Source organism: Mobula hypostoma, chromosome 2, assembly GCF_963921235.1.
Source record: "Mobula hypostoma chromosome 2, sMobHyp1.1, whole genome shotgun sequence".
NCBI lineage: Eukaryota > Metazoa > Chordata > Chondrichthyes > Myliobatiformes > Myliobatidae > Mobula > Mobula hypostoma.
The window spans coordinates 119,385,556-119,407,426 of record NC_086098.1 but is presented as its reverse complement, the minus strand read 5'-3'; the positions used below and the strand labels follow the sequence as shown (position 1 = coordinate 119,407,426).

The window sequence follows — 21,871 nt, the reverse complement described above, 5'->3', positions numbered from 1 at the left end:
GTACTGTATGGTGGGAAGGGATTCACCTATGATGGACTGAGCTGTCTCCACCACTTTTTGTATGCTTTTCCATTCAGGAACGTTGGTGTTTTCATACCAGGTCATAATACAACCAGTCAGGACACTCTCCACTGTGCAGCTCTACAAGTTTGTCAGAGTTTTAGATGATATGCCAAATCTACATAAACTTCTAAGGCAGTTGAGGCCTTGTCACGCCTTCTTTGTGATGGCGCTTACATGCTGGTCCTAGGACAGATCATTTGATATGAAAATGCCAAGGAATTTAAAATGACTGATCCTCTTCACCTCCAATGCCTTGATGTAAACTGGCTGATGGATCACCAGTTTCTTCTTCTTGCAGTCACTAATCAACTCTTTGGTTTTGCTAACATTGAGTGAAAGGTCGTTGCTGTGGTACCATTAAACCAGATTTCTAATCTCCCTCCTAAATGCCGATTCATCACCACTTTTGATTTAGCCAACAACAATGGTGTCGTCAGAACACTTGAATAGAGTGTTGGAGCTGTACTTTGTACATCTGTACTTTGCAGCTGCACAGTCAAAAGTATAAAGCAAGTAGAGCAGGGGCTAGGCACAGTGGCTTGTGGTTCACCTGTGTTGATGATGATTGTGGAGGATGTTGATGTCAGTCTGTACTGAGTGGCAAATGGACTCACTGTCCACATGCACGAGGTGGGCTGAAAGGATCCACTGCTGTGTTGTATGTTTCAGCTGTACTATAATTCTATGAATGGGTGGAGAAAAGAAAATATCTCTGATAAGGTGAGCTGATCAATTAATTAATAGATACAACACAGAATAGGCCCTTCCCGCCCCTTGAGGCAAACCCCAACAAACCCAATTTAACCCTAACCCAATCAGAGAACAACTTACAATGATCAATTAACCTATCTGGTACATCTTTGGACTGTGGGAGGAAACCAGAGCACCCAGGGATATCCCATGCAGTCCACAGGGAGGACGTACAAACTCCTTACAAGGACGCTGGGACTGAATTCTGAACTTGGGCACCCCGAGCTGTAATAGCATCATGCTAACCACTACACTACTGTGGTTAAGAATCAGATTATGCTTCTTTGCCTGTGTAATACATTGCTACGAGGGGTGATTGATAAGTTCATGGCCTATAGTAGAAGGAGATGAGTTATACAGCTCTTGTCACATGCACATGCAGTTCAACTCTTTGAGTGAAAATGCAGAAAGTTTTAAGTTAATAACTCATCTCCTTCTACCTTAGGCCACGAACTTATCAATCACCCCTGCTGTGGACCACTTCTGGAGGTCCAAGATGCCGACTTCTACAAAGAAGGGATCCGTATGCTCCACAACAGCTGGACTAAGTGTGTAAATCTAGGAAAAATAAATGTGCTAGGTTTTCTAAAATTGACCCCTTCTACCTTAGGCCACGAACTTATCAAACACCCCTCGTAATAACAAGTATGTAGGACAAGGGCAGTTTTGACACACTAGGAGTATCTGAAACATTGAGTCAAAATCACAGCTGTATGTTAATCAGAAGTGGGCAATTCTGATATGGACATAAAGAAAGATGAAATGATCTAAAGTTATTTGTTATATCTCTGTGCCAGTTTCTCATAACCCTTTATTCTACAAACTTTCAAAAATATTATCTGCCTCCAGTTACACAGTCTCCACAACCCTTTGGGTGAGATAATGCCAGAAATTCTCTGCCCTCTTTGAGAAGGCATTTCTCTATACTGAAGCTCTAAATAATTGTCCCCAAGTTTGAAAAACCTAAACATTTAAGTACACAGTAATATGTGTTTATTAATATATGAACATTGTCATGGTAATTAAATAAAATAGTTTAGACACTATTTCAAAACAGGTCATATGAATATAGGCAGCATGGAGTAAATGAGGTGCTCGAGGAATATAAAGAATGTAAAAAGAATCTTAAGAAAGAAATTAGAAAAGCTAAAAACTATGAGGTTGCTTTGGCAAGTAAGGTGAAAATAAATCCCAAGGGTTTCTACGGCTATACTAATAGCAAAAGGATAGTGAGGGATAAAATTGGTCCCTTAGAGAATCAGAGTGGACAGCTACGTGTGGAGTCAAAAGAGATGGGAGAAATTCTGAACAATTTCTTTTCTTTGGTATTCACTAAGGAGAAGAATATTGAATTGTGTAAGATAAGGGGAACAGGTAGGGAAGTTATGGAAACTATGATGATTAAAGAAGAGGAAGTACTGGCGCTTTTAAGGAATATAAAAGTGGATAAGTCTCTGGATCCTGACAGGATATTCCTTAGGACCTTGAGGGAAGTTAGTGTGGAAATAGCAGGGGCTCTGTCAGAAATATTTCAAATGTCATTGGAAACAGGGATGGTGCCGGAGGATTGGCGTATTGCTCATGTGGTTCCATTGTTTAAAAAGGGTTCTAAGAGTAAACCTGGCAATTATCGGCCTGTGAGTTTGACATCAGTGGTGGGTAAATTGCTGGAAAGTATTCTTAGAGATGGTATATATAATTATCTGGATAGACAGGGTCTGATTAGGAACAGTCAACATGGATTTGTGCGTGGAAGGTCCTGTTTGATAAATCTTATTGAATTTTTTGAAGAGGTTACTAGGAAAGTTGACGAGGGTAAAGCAGTGGATGTTGTCTATGTGGACTTCAGAAAGGCCTTTGACAAGGTCCCACACGGAAGGTTAGTTAGGAAGGTTCAATCGTCAGGTATTAATATTGAAGTAGTAAAATGGATTCAGCAGTGGCTGGATGGGAGACGCCAGAGACTGGTGGTGGATAACTGTCAGATTGGAGGCCGGTGACTAGTGGTGTGCCTCAGGGATCTGTACTGGGTCCAATGTTATTTGTCATATACATTAATGATCTGGATGATGGGGTGGTAAATTGGATGAGTAAGTATGCAGATGATACTAAGATAGGCGGAATTGTGGATAATGAAATAGGTTTTCAAAGCTTGCAGAAAGATTTAGGCCAGTTAGAAGAGTGGGCTGAAAGATGGCAGATGGAGTTTAATGCTGAGGTGCTACATTTTGGTAGGACTAATCAAAATAGGACATACATGGTAAATGGTTGGACACTGAAGAATGCAGTAGAACAGAGGGATCTAGGAAAATGGTGCATAGTTCCCTGAAGGTGGAATCTCATGTGGATAGGGTGGTGAAGAAAGCTTTTGGTATGCTGGCCTTTTTAAATCAGATCATTGAGTATAGAAGTTGGGATGTAATGTTGAAATTGTACAAAGCATTGGTGAGGCCAAATTTGGAGTATTGTGTACTGGTTTGGTCACCGAATTATAGGAAAGATGTCAACAAAATAGAGAGAGTACAGAGAAGATTTACTAGAATGTTACCTGGGTTTCATCACCTAAGTTACAGAGAAAGGTTGAACAAGTTGGGTCTTTATTCTTTGGAATGTAGAAGCTTGAGGGGGGACTTGATAGAGGTATTTAAAATTATGAGGGGGATAGTCAGAATTGACATGGATAGGCTTTTTCCATTGAGAGTGGGGGAGATTCAAACAAGAGGACATGAGTTGAGAGTTAAAGGGCAAAAGTTCAGGGGTAACGTGAGGGGGAACTTCTTTACTCAGAGTGTTAGCTATGTGGAACGAGCTTCCAGCAGAAGTGGTTGAGGCAGGTTCGATGTTGTTGTTTAAAGTTAAATTGGACAGCTATATGGACAGGAAAGGAATGGAGAGTTATGAGCTGAGTGCAGGTCGGTGGGACTATGTGAGAGTAAGAGTTCAGCACGGACTAAAAGCGCCGAGATGGCCTGTTTCCGTGCTGTCATTGTTATATGGTTATATGGAATAAAAAAATGATCACAACTAACAAATGAAGTTCAGGAAATACCTAAGTGCTCTAGATATACCGTAACAAAAGAATCAAGGCATTTTTACATGATTTATCATTCAAAAACACATCATCAAGAAGCTTGGTCAAAATGCATAGATGGGGGAAGAAAGTGTCTTTCTGAACCATGAGCCAGGAATGCTTACTATGAGTGAATATTATAATTAATATTTTAATGTATGGAAATTTATAACAAATTATGTTTGTGCTTATTTATAATATAATATATAATTCTGTCATGCCCTCTTAGGATCTTGTATGTTACAATAAGATCACTATCATTTTTCAAAACGACATGGAACATTCAGTAGATCCTACTTCAGCCTCTCATATCAGAACAATTCACTCATTCCAAGAATTCATTTGCTGAATCTTTTTTTAGACTGCCTCCAATCCCAGTCCTTCTCACATTCATTATAATCATCTGGTGTTTATAGTTCAGGCAATCACCATGTTCTGTGGGCGGGGGAGTTGCATTCCTAAATAAATGTCTATATTGCAATTTGCTGTAATGCAAGGTCGTGTCATCTGCAAATATCAAGAAATGCAAGTTGAAAAAAAATATATGTATATAATTTTTACCGCATAAATTTCGTTATACTTAGTGTGTGCGGAAAGAGAATAAACTTTCACGTTAACTTACTTTTAATCTTTCATTCTTCTTACAGGATGTGGGAAGACAGGGAGGCCTCCAGCATCCCTGACGCCTACACCTGCAAGAAGTGCACCCAGTTGCAGCTTCTAATACTCCACATTAAGGAGTTGGAACTGGAACTGGATGAACTGTGGATCATTCAGAAGGCTGATTGTGCTATAGACAGGACATATAGAGAGGTAGCTACATCCAAGGTTCGGGATACAGGAGACTGAGTGACAGTCAAGAAGGGGAAAGAAGTTAAACAGCCAGTGCAGAGTACTGTAGTGGTCATCCTCCTCAACAACAGGTATACCAGTTAGGATACTGTTGGGGGGAATGACCTGCAAGGGAAAGTCACAGCAGTCAGGTCACTGGCATTGAATCTGCCACTTCTGTGATTCAGAAGGAAAGAGGGGAGAAGTGGTGAGCTGTGGTGTTAGAGGATTCATTAGTTAAGGAACAGAAAGGAGTTTCTGTGGACAAAAACGGGATTCCTAGATGACATGTTGCATCTCAGGTGCCAGGGTCTGGGACATCTTCGATCGAGTCCTCAGGGTGAACAGCCAGAGGCCATAGTCCACGTAGGTACCAATGATATAGGTAGGATAAGTGACGAGGTCCTGCAAAGTGAGTTCAGAGTTTAAACTGGAATTCTAGGAGGATGGAAACCAGAGTACCAGAACAGATAGTGGAGAAGTTGTGGAGACAGATGTTGTTAATTCTTCAAAGTCAGGAATCAAAAGATTGAGCATGGTGCAACTAGTGTCCTGAGCTGCGTATATTTCAATGCAAGTAGTACTGTAGGAAAGGCAGATGAGCTCAGGGCATGGATCAACACAATGAAATTATGACACTGTAGCCATTAGTTAACTTGATTGCACAAGGAGGAGGACTGGCGGCTCAGTATTCCGGGATTCCATTGTTTTAGAGCGGGAGGAATTAAAGGAGGAGGAGTGGTGTTACTAGTCAGGACAGACTGGAGAGCTCATCTAATGAGGCATTATGGATGGAACTGAGGAAAAAGAAAGATATTACCACATTAATGGGGCTACATTACGGACCACTCAAGAGTCCATGGGATTTAGAGGAACAAATTTGTAATGACATCGCAGATTGTTGCAAGAAAAATAAGATTGTTATAGTAGGTGATTGTAATTTAACCTTCCACATATTGACTGGGTCTTCCATTCTGTAAAAGGACTAGATGGGATAGAGCTTGTCATATATGTTCAGGAAAGTTTCCTGAATCAGTACATAGAATTCCCAATGAGAGAATGTGCCATACTTGATCTACTGTTAGGGAATGAGACAGGGCAGGTGACAGAAGATGGTGTAGGGAAACACTCTGTGTCTATGCGCTTGTCAGAATAAAAGGTAAAGATAACAGGTTTAGGGAACCTTGGTTTTCAAGAAATATTGAGGCTCTGGTTAGGAAAATAAAAGGACGTGCATAGCAGATATAAGCAGGTAAGAACAAATTAGGTACTTATGGAGTATAATAAATGCAACAGGACACTTAAGAAAGAAATCAGGAGGGCTAAAAGAAGGTAACAACAGGAATTCTGCAGATGCTGGAAATTCAAGCAACACACATCAAAGTTGCTGGTAAACGCAGCAGGCCAGGCAGCATCTATATAGATGCTGCCTGGTCTGCTGCGTTTACCAGCAACTTTGATGTGTGGGACTAAAAGAAGGCATGAGTTTGCTCTAGCAGAAAGGTGAAAGAAAATCCCAAGGCCTTCCACAGATTTTAAGATTTTTCTAAGAGCAAAAGGATTGCAAGGGACAAAACTGATCCTCTGGAAGATCAGAATAGTTATCTATTCGTGGAGCCAAAAGAGATGGGGAGATTTTAAATGGATTTTTTGCATCTGCATTTACTCGGGAGACAGACACAGTCTATAGAAGTGAGGGAAAGCAGCATCCACTTCATGGACCCTACACAGATTACAGATGAAGAGGTGTTTGCTGTCCTGAGGCAAATCAAGGTCGATAAATCTCCAGGGCCTGAGATAGTATTCCCTTGGATCCTGTGGAAGACAAGTTGAAAAATTGCTGGGGCCCTAGCAGAGATATTTAAATCATCCTTAATGACAAGGGAGACACCAGAGGATTAGATTAATATTGTCCCGCTGTTTCAGAAAGGCTCTAAAAATAAATCAGGAAATTATAGGCCATTGAGCCTGACATCAACAGTAGGAAAGTAATTGGAGGGTATTCTAAGGGACAGGATATATGAGTCTTTGGATAAACATCAACTGACTGGGGATTGTCAGCATGGCTTTGTGCGTGGTAGGTCATGTCTAACCAATCTATATTATAGAGTTTTTTGAGGAAGTTACCAGGAAAGTTGATGAAGGCAAGGCAGTGAATGTTGCTTTCATGGACTTTAGTAAGGCATTTGCCAAGATGCCACCTGGGTGGTTGGTCAAGTAAATACAATCTCTCGGCATTCAAGATGAAGTAGTAAATTGGATTAGACATTGGCTTTGTGGGAGAAGTCAGAGAGTGGTAGTAGATGGTTGCCTCTCAGACTGGGGACTAATAATTAGTAGTGTGCCGCAGGGATCAGTGCAGGGTCTGTTGTTGTTTGTCATCTATATCAATGATCTGGATGATACTGTGGTTAATTGGATCAGCAAATTTGAGGATTACACCAAGGTGTAGTGGATAGCGAGGAAGACAGAGCTTGCAGTGGGATCTGGACTGGCTGGAAAAATGGGTTGAAAAATGGCAGGTGGAACTTAATACAGACAAGTACGAGATGTTGCACTTCCGTAGTCTTACACAGTGAATGGTAGGGCAGATTGCGGTAGAACAAAGGGATATGGGAATAAAGGTCCACAATTCATTGAAAGTGGCACCACAGGTAGATAGGGTTGTAACGCAAGCTTTCGGCACATTGGCCTTCATAAGTCAAGAGTATTGAGTACAGAAGATGGGATGTTATGTTGAAGTTGTGTAAGACGCTGGTGAGGCATAACTTGGAGTACTGTATGTAGTTTTGGTCACCTACCTACAGGAAAGTTGTAAATAAGGTTGAAAGAATACAGAGAAAACATACAAGGATGTTGCTGCTGCTGGAGAACTTGAGCTATGAGGAAAGATTGAATAGATTAGGACTTTATTCCTTGGAATGTAGAAAATTGAGGGGAGATTTGATAGAGGTACACAAAATTATGAGGGGTATAGATAGATTAAATGCAAACAGGTTTTTTCCACTTAAATTCGGTGGGACAACTAGAGGTCATGGGTTAAGGGTGAAAGGTGAAAAATTTAAGGGGAACAAGAGGGTAACTTCTTCACTCGGAGGGAAACTGCCAGCACAAGTGGTGCGTACAAGCTTGATTTCGAAGTGTAAGAGAAGTTTGGATAGGTACATGGATGGTAGGGGTATGGAGAGCTATGGTCCCAGTGCAGGTTGATGGGAACCAGTTTAAATGGTTCAGCAAGGGCCTGTTTCTGTACTGTACTTTTCAATGACTCTGTAATTCTACATCTTAAACTTATTTTTACCTATTATCGGAGGATCTGCTTCCTGATAAAAGAATGCAAGTGTTTTACTGCCTCCTCTTGAAAAGAAATCATCATATGGTTGCAACTGCCAAAGTAAAGTGTAAATAATTATCATTAATATTTTCATCATGTGTTCCTCCATGAGCAAATTTAATATCATGTAAATTAAAAGTGATCAAAACAGTAACATTGCATACTTCCTCTGCAATACATTTTAAATGTTATATCATTTCCAATCAATAATCCCATGAATTCAAATCTGAAATGATTAAAAATATTTAACAAGAAAATACTAAAAGAGGATAATATGACTTGATAGGGAATTGTTTAATAGATAAAAAATTGAGAATAAGAATAAATGGTTCATTTTCAGGTTGGCATTCTGTTAATGATTAACCACAAGATTCAGTTAAAGGGTAAGTTTTTTAGGCAGTCCTTGACAATTGAGGATGACTTTCTCTCACTCCAATTTTGTGAGATCCCAAAGAGATCAATATGGGAACTACAGACTCTTCCACAGATAGTTAACTGATATACGGGAAGATGGGTATTTTATGAAGTGCTCTTCTCACTTATGTAAAACCTCGATGCAAGGTTCTTCATACCATTTGAAATGCTCCTTCACAATTTTGATCAGATGCCCTGGAACCTCAAATGTAAGTGGAATTGTTGCATTTTTTATTTAAAGATTTGAGCACATCTTTGAATATTTATCTTTCTTATCAAGTAATCTCTTTCTATGATACAAGAACGCTGTTGGGGTGTGAACAACGTGGACTGCCCAACAAAGCCAACTGAACCTAATTAGACCTCAATGCTCAGGATATTGCTTGGGAGGGGTCACTGATATTGGTTCACTTTCCTTTCGATTAATGGTCTTTCTTTTCCATTAATTGTTACATCATTCTTTACATCTAGTTTATGGAAATATACATTTGTCTGGATTAAATTCCATTTGCCATTTTTTCTGCCCATATCTTCAACTCACATACAATACATCTGGTATCCTTTGACATCCTTCCTCATTAGCTTTACCAATTATCTCCACTGTCTCCAAAGCTCCACTAATTTTTGTCTTCAAATTTATCAGCTCTTCTACATCTTCATGGATACTATTTGTGTATATCACAAAAGCAGAGGTTCTTGCAGACCACTGATCACAGACCTCCAGTCAGAAAAATACTCCTCCATCACTATACTCTATCTTCTATAGCCAAGAAAATTTTGAATCTAGTCTACCAAGTCTCCATACATCCCATGTATCTTATATGTTCTGAATCAGCTACCAGGAGGAACTTTGTCAAATACCTTACTGAAGAACAGGTATACAACCTCTACTACCCCACGCACATCAGTCATTTCTTCAACTCTTCAAATAATTCAATCAAGTTTGTAAGACAGGTCAAGCCATGATGGTTATCCCTAATAAGCCAATACTTTTTCTAACTGAGCACAAATATTACCTGCTAGAATTCTCTCCATTAGCTTAACTACCTCTGGCATAAGGCTCATCAGCCTACAATTTGCTGGATTATCATTACCGTCCTTCTTTAATAGAGAAACGACATTGCCTGTGGGTAGAGAGGATACAAAGGTCTCTGTCATGGCACCAGCAATTTCCTTTCCTGACTCTCCCAATAACTTGAGAGAGATCAAATCATACCCTGAGGATTTCGTCTTTCTTGATGCCTTAAAACAATAGCATAGAATCACAGTCACAAAATATTATAGCATGAAAATAGGCCCTTCAGCATATCTAGTCCCTGTCAACCTGATTTTCTGCCCAATCCTATCTACCTGCACCTGAACTATATACAAACCTAGCAACACACATAAAAGTTGCTGGTGAATGCAGCAGGCCAGGCAGCATCTCTAGGAAGAGGTACAGTCGATGTTTCGGGCCGAGACCCTTCACCAGGACTAACTGAAAGAAGAGCTAGTAAGAGATTTGAAAGTGGGAGGGGGAGATCCAAAATGATAGGAGAAGACAGGAGGGGGAGGGATGGAGCCAAGAGCTGGACAGTTGATTGACAAAAGGGATATGAGAGGATCATGGGACAGGAAGCCTAGGGAGAAAGAAAAGGGGGAGGGGAGAAAAAAGCCCAGAGGATGGGCAAGGGATATAGTGAGAGGGACAGAGGGAGAAAAAGGAGAGAGAAAAAGAAAATGTGTGTATATAAATAAATAACGGATGGGGTACGAGGGGGAAGTGGGGCATTAGCGGAAGTTTGAGAAGTCAATGTTGACTTCTCAAACTTCCGCTAATGAACATTGACTTCACTTTTATGGTGCTGCTTGAAATTCCAACATCTGCAGATTTCCTCGTGTTTGCGTATATACAAACCTATCTCATCCGTGCAATACTGCATACAACACTCCAAATATGGTCTCAACTACAGCTTGTACAACTTCAACATAACATTCCAACTCCTGTACTTAGTGCCCTGATTTATGAAGGCCAATGTGCCAAGAGCTTTCTTTACAATCCTTCCTACCTGTGACCCCACTTTCAAGGGATTATGGATCTGTATTCCTAGATTATTTTGTTCAACGATGCACCTCAGAGCCCAGCCATTTACTGTGTACGGGTCTTATGTTGATTTAAACTCCAAAAAAATGCAACACTTCACACTTATCTGCACTAAATTCCACTACGCCCCCAAATTTTGGTGTCATCCACAAATTTACCAATCTAGCTCAACACATTATCATCTAAAACATTAATATAGATGATAAACAGCACCAGACGCAGCACCAATTCTTGTCGCACACCATTAGTCAGAGAGACAAATCTCTATCACTTTTTGATTTGTCCCACTAAGTTGGATGTAACTGGCTACTTAATGTTGAGTATTAAGTGACTGAACTTCTTGACTAGCCTCCTATGCAAGATTTTGTCAAATGCCTTGCTAAGACCATATAGACAATATCCACCGCCTTTCCTTCAACAACCTTCTTAGTAACCTCTTCAATATAGTTATATAGGATTGGTTAGACATGGCCTACCATGCTCAAAGTCATGTTGACTTTCCCTTAACAACCCTGCCCATCCAAATACTCATATCTTACCTTTAGAATATCTTCCAATAATTTATCCATGACTAACTTCAGGCTCACTGCCCTATAATTTCCAGTTTATTCTTACAGCCTTCTTGAACAACAGAACAACATAGCTATCATCCAGTCCTGCGGTACCTGACCAGTGGCTAAATATCTTTCCCAGGACCACTGCAATTTCTGCACTAGCCTCCCACAAGGTCAAGGGAACACTTTGCCAGGCCCTCATTCATCTCAAGATAGCTTTATATCTGTTTCCTGAATAAACACAGATGCAAAAAATCCATTTAAGATCTTCCCCATCTATTTCGGCTCCATGCATAGATTACCATGCTGATCTTCAAGAGGGTCAAATTTGTCCCTTGTCATCCTTTTGCTCTTAATATAGCTATAGAAACCCTTGGGATTCTCTTTCATTTTGTCTAACAGAGAAACCTCATGTCCTTTTTTAGCCCAATCCATCATGGGTAAAGCCCTCCTCTCTACTGAGCATATTTACATGGACCACTATTGCAGGAAAGCAGCATCCATCAGCAGGGTCCCCCACCATCCAAGTCATGGTCTCTTCTCACTGCTGCCATCAGGAAGAAGATATAACAGCCTCAGGATTCACACTATCAGGTTCAGGAACAGTTATTACCCCTCAACCATCAGGCTCTTGAACTAGTAGGGTTAACTTCATTTGCCCTGAACTGTTCCCAACAGCCGATAGATTCACTTTCAAGGACTCTACATCTCATGTTCTCAATATTTGTTGCTTATATATTTATTATTATTATTATTCTCTTCTATTTGCAGTTTGTTGTCTTTTGCACATTGGTTGTTTGTGCACCCTGTCGAGTGTGGTCTTTCATTGATTCTATAACGGTTCTTGGATTTTCTGAGTATGCCCACAAGAAAACAAATCATAGGGTTGTATGTGGTGACATATATGCACTTTGAACTTACTTTAAGTTTACCTTAGACTTCGCACTTTTCCTGATCATATCGTTTTCTTATACTCCTCAAGCACCTCATTTGATCCTAAATGCCTATACCTCCTTATTTTTCCTTACCAGGGCCTCAATATTCCTTAATCACCAAGGTTTTCTAAACCTGTTAGCCTTGTCTTTTATTTGACCAAGAACATACAGATTCTGTATTCTCAATATATCCCTTTTGAAAGCCTCTGAGTTATCAAGCATCTCTTTGCTGGAAAACAGCCTATCCCAAACTACCCCTGCCCGATCCCTTCTGATGCCATCAAAACTGGCCTTACTCCAATCTCAACACAGTGACCAGTTCTATCTTTCTCATAGTTATCCTGAAAGTAATAGAATTATGATCACTAAATCTAAAATGTTTTCTTCAACACAATTTTGTCACCTGCCCTGTTTCATTCCCCAAAAGGAGATCCTGTATCACATTCTCTCTATATGGATCATCTGCATATTAAGGAAACTTTACTGAACATTTTTGACCAACTTTATTTTATTCAATCCCATTACAGCATGAGATTCCCAGACAATATGTGGACAGTTAAAATGACCTTTTATTACAACTTTATATATCTTGCAACTGTCTGTTATATCTCCACAAACTTGTTTCTCTAAATCTGCTGACTATTGTGCAGTCTACAGCATAAATAGTCTCTTTTTATTCTTCAATTCCATGCTAATTGCTTCAGCAGAAGAGTCCTCCAGTGTGTTCTCTCTGAGCAATGCTGTGACATTTTCCCTGATACATAATGCTATCCCTTCCCCTCTATTATGTCTAAAACATTGGAACACCAGAACATTCAGCTGCCTGTCCTTTCCCTCCTGCAACCAAGTCTCCCTAATGGCTACATCATAATTCCACGTGCTGATCCAGGTCCTAAGTTCATCTGCCATCCCTACAAAACCCTTGTATTGAAATAGATGCATCTTAGAACATTAGCCCCACCTTGCTTATCAACCAGTTAATTTCTGTCTTTGCTTGTAGGCTTAACACCTACTTTCCCAACATCCATTCCACCTGCTGCCCTGCCACTCTGGTTCCCACCCACTGCAACTCTACTTTAAACAACCCAAGCAGCACCAGCAAACTTTCCCACAAGGATATTGGCCCCACTCTAGTTCACGTGCAAAATGTCCCATTTATACAAGTCCCACCTGCCTTGGAAGAGAACCTAATGATTCAAAATCTGAAACACCCCCTCCTGCACCATCTTCTAAGCCAAGTGTTGAAATGCATTATCTTCTTATGTCTTGCCTCACTAGCACACGTGTGACGGGATCCAGGAGTGCCCCTATTAACTGCTTGGAGAGACACATTTATCATTGATGGTTTGTTTGGAAAGCAGAGAGAGACAGAGTTATTTACCACCGATATGTTGCTTTTGAAAAGAGAGAGACGAAGATTAACAGTGGACTGTCACTTTAAGGCATTGGAAGTAACTTTGGATTTTTACTGAGTTTGGAGTTGGAGACAGCACCGAGCAGCTCGTAAGTTGCTATGGTGACCAAAGGCAGAATGTTGATATTTCTTCAAGGACTTGTTGCCTGCTTGTGCACTCCTTTACAGACAAAGGAGGGAGGGACTCTTTGAATGACAGGTGATGCTCAGCCTGGTGAAATAAATAGGAGGTCAGATGATACAGACCTCAGGACACATGATCTGGACACTGAATAAGCATTGTTGTGCCCGCAGGAGAAAGTGGGTTTTGGAGGATCGATCAGGCGGATCGATTCCAAATTGTATTCCAGCGGTGAAGAAGGGGTTGACTGGTAGGGAGTGTTCTATGTGTCCACCCTTGCCGGGGTGATAGCTCCACCACAGGAAAACTGGTCCCCCCGGTTAAAGTCACAGTCGGTGACTTGTAAAGGATTTCGGAGGACGACGAGAAGATCGACGGCATCAGCTCACCTGAAGACTCAACTCACTCTCTCTCTTCATCACTACTCAACTAAATACCACGAACGGAACTGAACTGAACTTTACTCAACATTGTAAGACTGTATCTTTTTACCCCTAGACTTAAGGAAGCTCGGTTTTCATACACATATATTCCACACTTACTTTTATATATAATCATTGCTAACCTGTTTGATTTATCTACATTTATATTACTGTATTACGTAGTTACTAATAAATATTATTAGATTGTAGCAATACGAGACTCCAAAGTGTTTTCCATCTCTGCTGGTTTCTCAACCCCTGTCACGGGGTATGTGACACACGGCATTCCTGAGATCAACCTCCCCCCCACCCGCTCAGAAGTTCTGTCTTTTAACAGCACCAGATTCCCTGGACTCACTTTACAGGTTCTCATCACCCTTGTATGCTATATTCTCCCTGTGCTTCTTCGTGGTGAATATTAATACTCACCTAGTAACTCATCCACTTCCTCAGTCTCCAGTCATAAATTTCCTCCATTGTCTCTGAGTGGATGTACCTTCTCTCTAGCTACTCCCATTTCTAATGTATGCATAAAATGCCTTGGAATTTTCCATAATTCTATTCGTCAAGGACATCTCAAAGCCCCCTTTGGCTGATCTGACTTCCAATCTGATTTTTTTCCTGCTTCCTTTTATTTCCTTAAGGGTCGTGTCTGATTTTAGTTTCCTAAACCTTACCTCTATTTCCTTTTTCCATTTGACTAAATCTACATCTCCCTTTATCCAACATTCCTGAACCTTGTCTTCCTTCCTCGTAGGAACACGCTGGCCCTGAATTCTGGATCAGCTTGTTTTGAAATGTTTCAAAACTATTTCAAACAAAAATCTGAAGGAAATCAAAGCTCAAGCTAAATTTATTATCGAAGTACATATATGTCACCATATACAGTGCCTATGAAAAGTATTCACCCCCCTCCCCACAGAAGTTTTCATGTTTTATTGTTTTACAACATTGAATCACACTGGATTTAATTTAGCTTTTTTTGACACTGATCAACAGAAACACTTTCATGTCAAAGTGATAACAGATTTCTACAAAGTGATCGAAATTAGTTACAAATATAAGACACAAAATAATTGATTGTATAAATATTCACCCCTTTCAAGTCAGAATTTAGTAGATGCACCTTTGGCAGCAATCATAGCCTTGAATCTGTGTGGATATGTCTCTATTAGTTTTGCACATATGGACACTGCAATTTTTTCCCCATTCTCCTTTACAAAACTGCTCAAGCTCTGTCAGATTGCATGGGGATCATGTGTGAACAGCCCTATTCAAGTCCAGCCATAAATTTTTAATTGGATTGAGGTCGGGATTCTGACTTGGCCACCCGAGGACATTAACTTTGTTGTTTTTAAGCTATTCATGTGTAGCTTTGGCTTTATGCTTGGAGTCATTGGCTTGCTGGAAAACAAATCTTTTCCCAAGTCACAGTTCTTTTGCAGACTGCAACAGGTTTCCCTTCTATTTTACTGCATTCACTTTACTCTCTACCTTCATAAGCCCTCCAGGGCCTGCTGCGGTGAAGCATCCACACAGCATGATGCAGCTACCACCATCCTGCAAGGTAGGGATGGTGTGTTTTGGATGATTTGCGGTTCTTGGCTTACGCCAAATACAGCATTTCATCTGATGGCTAAAAAGCTCAATTTTGGTTTCATCAGACCATAGAACCTTCTTCCAGCTGACTTCAGAGTCTCCCACATGCCTTCTGGCCAACTCTAGCTGAGATTTCATGTGATTTTTTTTTTGAACAATGGCTTTCTCTTTGCCACTCTCCCATAAAGCTACGACTGGTGTAGCACCCAGGCAACAGTTATTGTATGCACAGTCTTTCCCACCTCAGCCACTGAAGCTTGTAACTCGTCCAGAGTTGTCATAGGTCTCTTGGTGGCCTCCCTCACTAGTCCCCTTCTTGCGCACTCACTCAATTTTTGAGGACGGTCTGCTCTAGGCAGATCTACACCTGTGCCATATTCTTTTCATTTCTTGATGATTGACTTAACTGTACTCCAAGGGATATTCAGTGACTTGGAAATTTTCTTGTATCCATCTCCTGATTTGTGCTTTTCAAAAACCTTTTCATGGAGTTGCTTGGAGTATTCCTTTGTCTTCATGGTGTACTTTTTGCCAGGATACTGACTCACCAGCAGTTGGACCTTCCAAATACAGGCGTTTCATTACTCCAATCAATTGAAACCTCTTGAATGCACACAGGTTTCTAAAAACAGATCACCATTTAACACACACACCTGTCCTGCTAAAGGATCTCAACCCGAAACATTGACTGTACTCCTTTCCATAGAAGCTGCCTGGCCTGCTGAGCTCCTCCAGTATTTTGCATGTGTTGCTTGGATTTCTAGCATCTGCAGATTTTCTCTTGCTTGTGATTGAATTACCATTTAACTAATTATGTGACTTCTAAAACCAACTGACTGCACTGGTGAGGATTTTGTGTGTCATATTAAGGGGGTGGGGTAAATAGTTATGCAATCAATTATTTTGTATTTTATATAATTAATTTAGATCACTCTGTAGAGATCTATTTGCACTTTGACACAAAAGAGTCTTTTTCTGTTATCAGTGTCAAAAAAGACAAATTAAATTCACTGTGATTCAATGTAAAATTTTAAAACATGAAAACTTCCAAGGCACTGTGCAACCCTGAGATTCGTTTTCTTGCAGGCATACACAATAAATCTAAGAAACACAATGGAGTCAGTGAAAGACCTCACCCAACAAGAAGGACAATCAATGTTCCAAAGATAACAAAATGTGCAAATACAAAGTGAAAATAATAATAATAACAATTAATAAATAAGGAATAAATATCAAGAACATGAGATGAAGAAAGTGACTCCATAGGATGTGGGAACAGTTCAGTGATAGAGCAAGTGAAGTTATCCCCTCTGGTTCAAGAGACTGATGGTTAAGGGTCAGGCAACATCTGTGGAAGAAAACAGGCAATCAACAATCTGGTTGAGATCCTTCATTTGTACTGAAAGATAGAGGGAAGATAGACATAAGAAAAGGTGGAGTGAAAGGCAGTGTGGATCCAGGTGAGGAGAAGCAATAGGCAGATGATGGGAGGGACAGTGGAAGAAGCATCAGAAGCTGCAAGGTGACAGTCGGAAATAACAAAGGTCGGAAGATGATGGAATCTAATAGGAGAGGAAGGTGGAGCATGGAATGAAGGTGTGGAACAAATTAATTTCAGTGACTTTGCTACCTATTTCCAACATACCTTCAAAATCACTTGGCCCATCTCTAACACCTCTCTCTGTTATCTTGATCTCTCTGTCTCCATTTCAGCCACTGAGATCAACAACAAACTCACTGAATCCTACCCTGTCACCTTTACTCAGTTCTTCCATCCCCACATCTGTTCTAGAGGCTTTCCACTCCAAGACAACCAGACATCCTTTATTTTTCAGAAATTGAGGTGTAACCTCACTGATATTGATGCAGCACACATCACTTCAATTTCCTGCATTTAGAAACATAGAACACCTACAGCACAAAGCTGCCTTGAACATGTCCTTACCTTAGAACTACCTAGGCTTACCTATAGCCCTCTATTTTTCTAAGCTCTATGTATCCATCCAGGAGTCTCTTAAAAGACCCTATTGTTTCCGCCTCCACCACCGCCACCAGCAGCCCATTCCACACACTTACCACTCTCTGCGTAAAAAACTTAACCCAGACATCTCCTCTGTACCTACTTCCAAGCACCTTAAAACTATGCCCTCTCGTGCCACCCATTTCAGCCCTGGGAAAAAGCCTCTGATTATCCACACAATCAACGTCTCTCATTATCTTGTACACCTCTATCAGGTCACCTCTCATCTTCCATCGCTCCAAAGAGAAAAGGCCAAGTTCACTCAACCTATTCTCGTAAGGCATCTTCCCAATCCAGGCAACATCCTTGTAAATTTCCTCTGCACCCTTTCTATGGTTTCCACGTCCTTCCTGTAGTGAGGCAACCAGAATTGAGTACAGTACTCCAAGTGGAGTCTAACCAGGGTCCTATATAGTTGCAACAATACCTCTCGGCTCTTAAACTCAATCCTATGATTGATGAAGGACAATGCTCCGTATGTATCCTATCAATGTCCCGCTGTAACTTCTGACAGCCCTCCACACTATCCACAACACCCCCAAACTTTGTGTCATCAGCAAATTTACTAACCCATCCCTCCACCTCCTCATCCAGGTCATTTATAAAAATTACAAAGAGTAGGGGGTCCCAGAACAGATCCCTGAGACACACCATCGGTCACCGGCCTGTACTCTTACACTAGTCCACCTCAGACAGACCAGGAATAGAGCTCCTTGGTCCTCACCTACTGGCCTACAAGTCTACGTATCTGTTCCTATTAAATTTTTCTACTCTCATCTTAAACCTATGATCTGATATAAATAATTGACACTGATTGTAAACAGCTGAAATCCCACCATCACAGACTCAAAATGATCCATTTCCTGTTCATTAATCTAGTCCTCAATCCACATCAGAACACTATCACTAATCTCATATGTTCAAATTCTAATGAGTAATTTCCTGTGTTCTTCCTTATTGGAGCCTCCTCAATGTTCAAATACACCAAATCCGTTATTCTGCCTTAGCTTGTTACAACCCTAAAAAGCACGAACGAACTTGTTACACAAGATTTCCCTTAAATAAATCCATGATAATTTTACCCAGTAATTTTATTACTATTTTCTACACGCCGTACTACCACTTCCTTAATAGTTTATAGTATGCTCCCCACTTTGGACATCTGTAAAAATAACATGCAGTTCATTGTTTTTCACTCTCTTTCCTTAAATGGTTTGATTACATTTTCCACCTTCTAATCTGCAGAAACTATTCAAAAAGTTGATTTTTAAAAATAGAAACCAGTGCATCCATTATCTGTAGAGACATCTTCTTCAAAAGCTAACCAATATCACTGTCCTCTACTAAGTCAACATCTCAAGCATTGTGGCCTTAATTATTCATATACCCCAAACCAGTCTACTCAAAGATGCACTCCACTTTGAACTCTGCTACAGGAAGAGATACCAGGTACACAATGGAAAAGACTTAATGATGAGTTCAAAGCCTCTTTGAAAACAAAAATGCAACATTCTCACATTTTCTTTGGAAACCCTAACCCATAACCACTAAAAGAGGAGGAACATTTTGAAAACCTTGGGTTCATGTACTGAAAGCAAGCAAAAATCTAGTGCAAATGGCAGAAGTAACATACCATCATACACAAACTACTCAGCCCCTCTCCAATCAGAGTCCCCTTACTCCTATGGATCAGTCTGTTGCACACATCAATCATTTCAGAACTCACAAAGTCCATGTAGAAGCAATTCTTCCACAATCTGATGGAATGCCTGAGAACAGCTAGTTTATTGATCTATCAAACCCTTGATGCTTTCGATGCTTTGATTCTGGTTTTAAATTGAGTAGTGTTTTGGCTTCTTTTCTCTGGAGCATCAGTAGCTGGGGGAAAGACTTGATAAGTGTTTATAAAATCATGAGAAGCATAGAAAGGGCAGACAGTCAGAATTTTTCCCAGGGTAGAAGTGTCATACACAAGAAGACATGCATTTTAGGTGACAGGGGAAAATTTAAAGAAGACATGCAGGGCAATGTTTTTTGCACAGAGTAGTGGGTGTCTGGAACAGGCTGCCAAGCTTAGCAGTGTAACTAGATGTGCTAGAAATATTTAACAGGCTTTTAGATAGACAAATGAATATCTATATAGGAAGTAGAGGGATAGGGACCATGTTCAGACAGAAAGATTTAGTTTTTGTCATTCTTTTCACACAGACATCGTGGGCTGAGGGACCTGTTTCTATGCTGTACTCTTTTATGTTCTACAGTATATGAAACCATGACTCTAACTAAATTGGGTTATATACAATCCTTGGTTTAGCATTTGTACTAATGAGTTGGATCTGGATTACAAAATATACATGGGCTTCCAGGTCAGTGAGGAATTTCATTTAAAAATTCCATTCTTCATTTTATTCCAATATAGTGCCTTCAAACACACGCCTATGAGCCTTGATTCTAGCTTCTTGTATTTTTATACCGTTTACCTTCTCGCTATTGCCAACAGTAATTTCAACTGTCTTGATCCTGATTTCTGGAGTGTCTTTGCTAAATCACTTACCTTCCTCTCCTAGTTGTGGGAAAAGTGACCAGTAACAAGTCTAAACCTGTACTAAACAGTAGGCTAAAATACTTGCTTCTGTACTTCATCTCATGTAACTCAAAAGCTTTAATTCTACTGTAAGTCTCTTCTGTGAGATGTCCTAGGCCACTTTGAAACTGTTCAAGTTATTTGTTGACTCCAAATTTGTTAGTCTTTCATTGTAAAAAAATTAAACAGATGATGTCTAGATAACTTCAGTTCCTAAATATTCTGAACCATCTTAAGATGTACAAATATATTTTGTGTCATTTTTCATTCAGAGATTGTGCCCACTGATGGATCAGGCTTCATTCAGTATACTGATTAAATCTTGTCTGTTCATAAAGAAGATCCAAACATATTATCTGCTCAAACACATACCAATTTGCCCTTCATAAAAAATAGAAAAATTTCCAGTATATTAGAGTAGAGCAGCGATGTTAAACTGGAACTTCATTTTTTTATTCAGAGGGTGAAAGGGAAATGAGAAAATTGTAAGAAAACAAACATAAAAAATGTTATCATCCTATAAACGAGGAATAAAGGATTGTTTCTCCATAGAGTAACTAAGAAAAGTAAGAAGCAAAGTAATATGAAAACAATTAATACATTTTAAAACCTATTACTTACAGATAGTGAATCCAAGATAAATTCTTCTACATCAGTTTTCTGCAGCTGAAGTTGTTCAGCCAATACATCAATAATATAGTGATGTGTTTGAGCAAGTTTCATTTTTCTTCTTTCCCTAGCTTCCCTGTACCTTGCCTAAATTCAAAAATTAAACATAAGTAAATAGATTCATTAACAAACAAGAGAAAATCTGCAGATGCTGGAAATCCAAGCAACACGCACAAAATGCTGGAGGAGCTCAGCAGATCAGGCAGCATCTATGTAAAAGAGTATCGTCAATGTTTCAGGCTGAGACCCTTTCAGGAGAAAAGGTCAACAAAAAGACAGGCAAAGAGCTAGGGCTAATGCAGGTACCCATGGCCACACCTTGGATTTGTACAAAGTGAGATGAGTCAAAAGAGAAATTGTTCAGGGTAAGAACAAGTTCATCCAAGGGTATTGGTGGACTGGAAATGGTTAGATTTTGTTGTACAGAGTAACCTAGGGCTTTAAGTCCTTAATGATGAGGAATAGAGACTGGACATCCATAGTGAAGTTGAGATAGAGGTGGCCAGGAAATCAGAAGTTGTCCAAATGGTGGAGAGGATCAAGGTGTCCCAAAGTTCATGGAGTTCTATGGAACAGCCAGATACAGAACAAATGGAAGAAATGAACTTTAACATGGTACTTTTTACTTGCTTGTTCGTTTCATCTCATTTTTCAAAAATATCATGCACTTAACAAAATACCTGTTTTTCTTTTATTGTCTCCTGTAAAGCTAGCATTCCAACAGTACTTCGACGAACTTTACTAAGTCTTTTCTCCTGAGAAAAACCACTTGAATCCAGATTCGTTCCACTGAAATTTGAAGTAAGGCCGACTGGATTCATTTTTGAAACCTAAAATGGACAAGTTAAAGTTCATCCATTACAATAGATTAGTTGTGTATATACATTCTTATCATTGAAGCCAAAACCACAAAACTATTCTGAGGGGTTATTCCCGGACACAAGAGCTTCTGCAGATGTTGGTAATCTTGAGCAATACACACAAAATGCTGGAGGAACTGAACAGATC

General features: G+C 40.0%; 1 protein-coding gene across 1 annotated transcript in view; it reads right to left on the bottom strand.

Annotated features, from left to right (window-relative positions):
• The window catches only part of LOC134357440 (dynein axonemal heavy chain 8-like), a 1,088,497-nt gene extending 1,066,888 nt beyond the window's left edge, over nucleotides 1-21,609 (bottom strand). Inside the window, exons 1-3 of the mRNA XM_063069028.1 lie at nucleotides 21,544-21,609; nucleotides 20,816-20,950; nucleotides 8,016-8,100 (exon numbers count right to left, since the gene is read on the bottom strand). Of these exons, the coding sequence (XP_062925098.1) occupies nucleotides 8,016-8,100; nucleotides 20,816-20,950; nucleotides 21,544-21,579 (256 nt within the window). The 5' untranslated portion in view covers nucleotides 21,580-21,609. The remainder of the gene's footprint in view (nucleotides 1-8,015; nucleotides 8,101-20,815; nucleotides 20,951-21,543) is intronic.
• Between the last annotated feature and the right edge of the window lie 262 nt (nucleotides 21,610-21,871).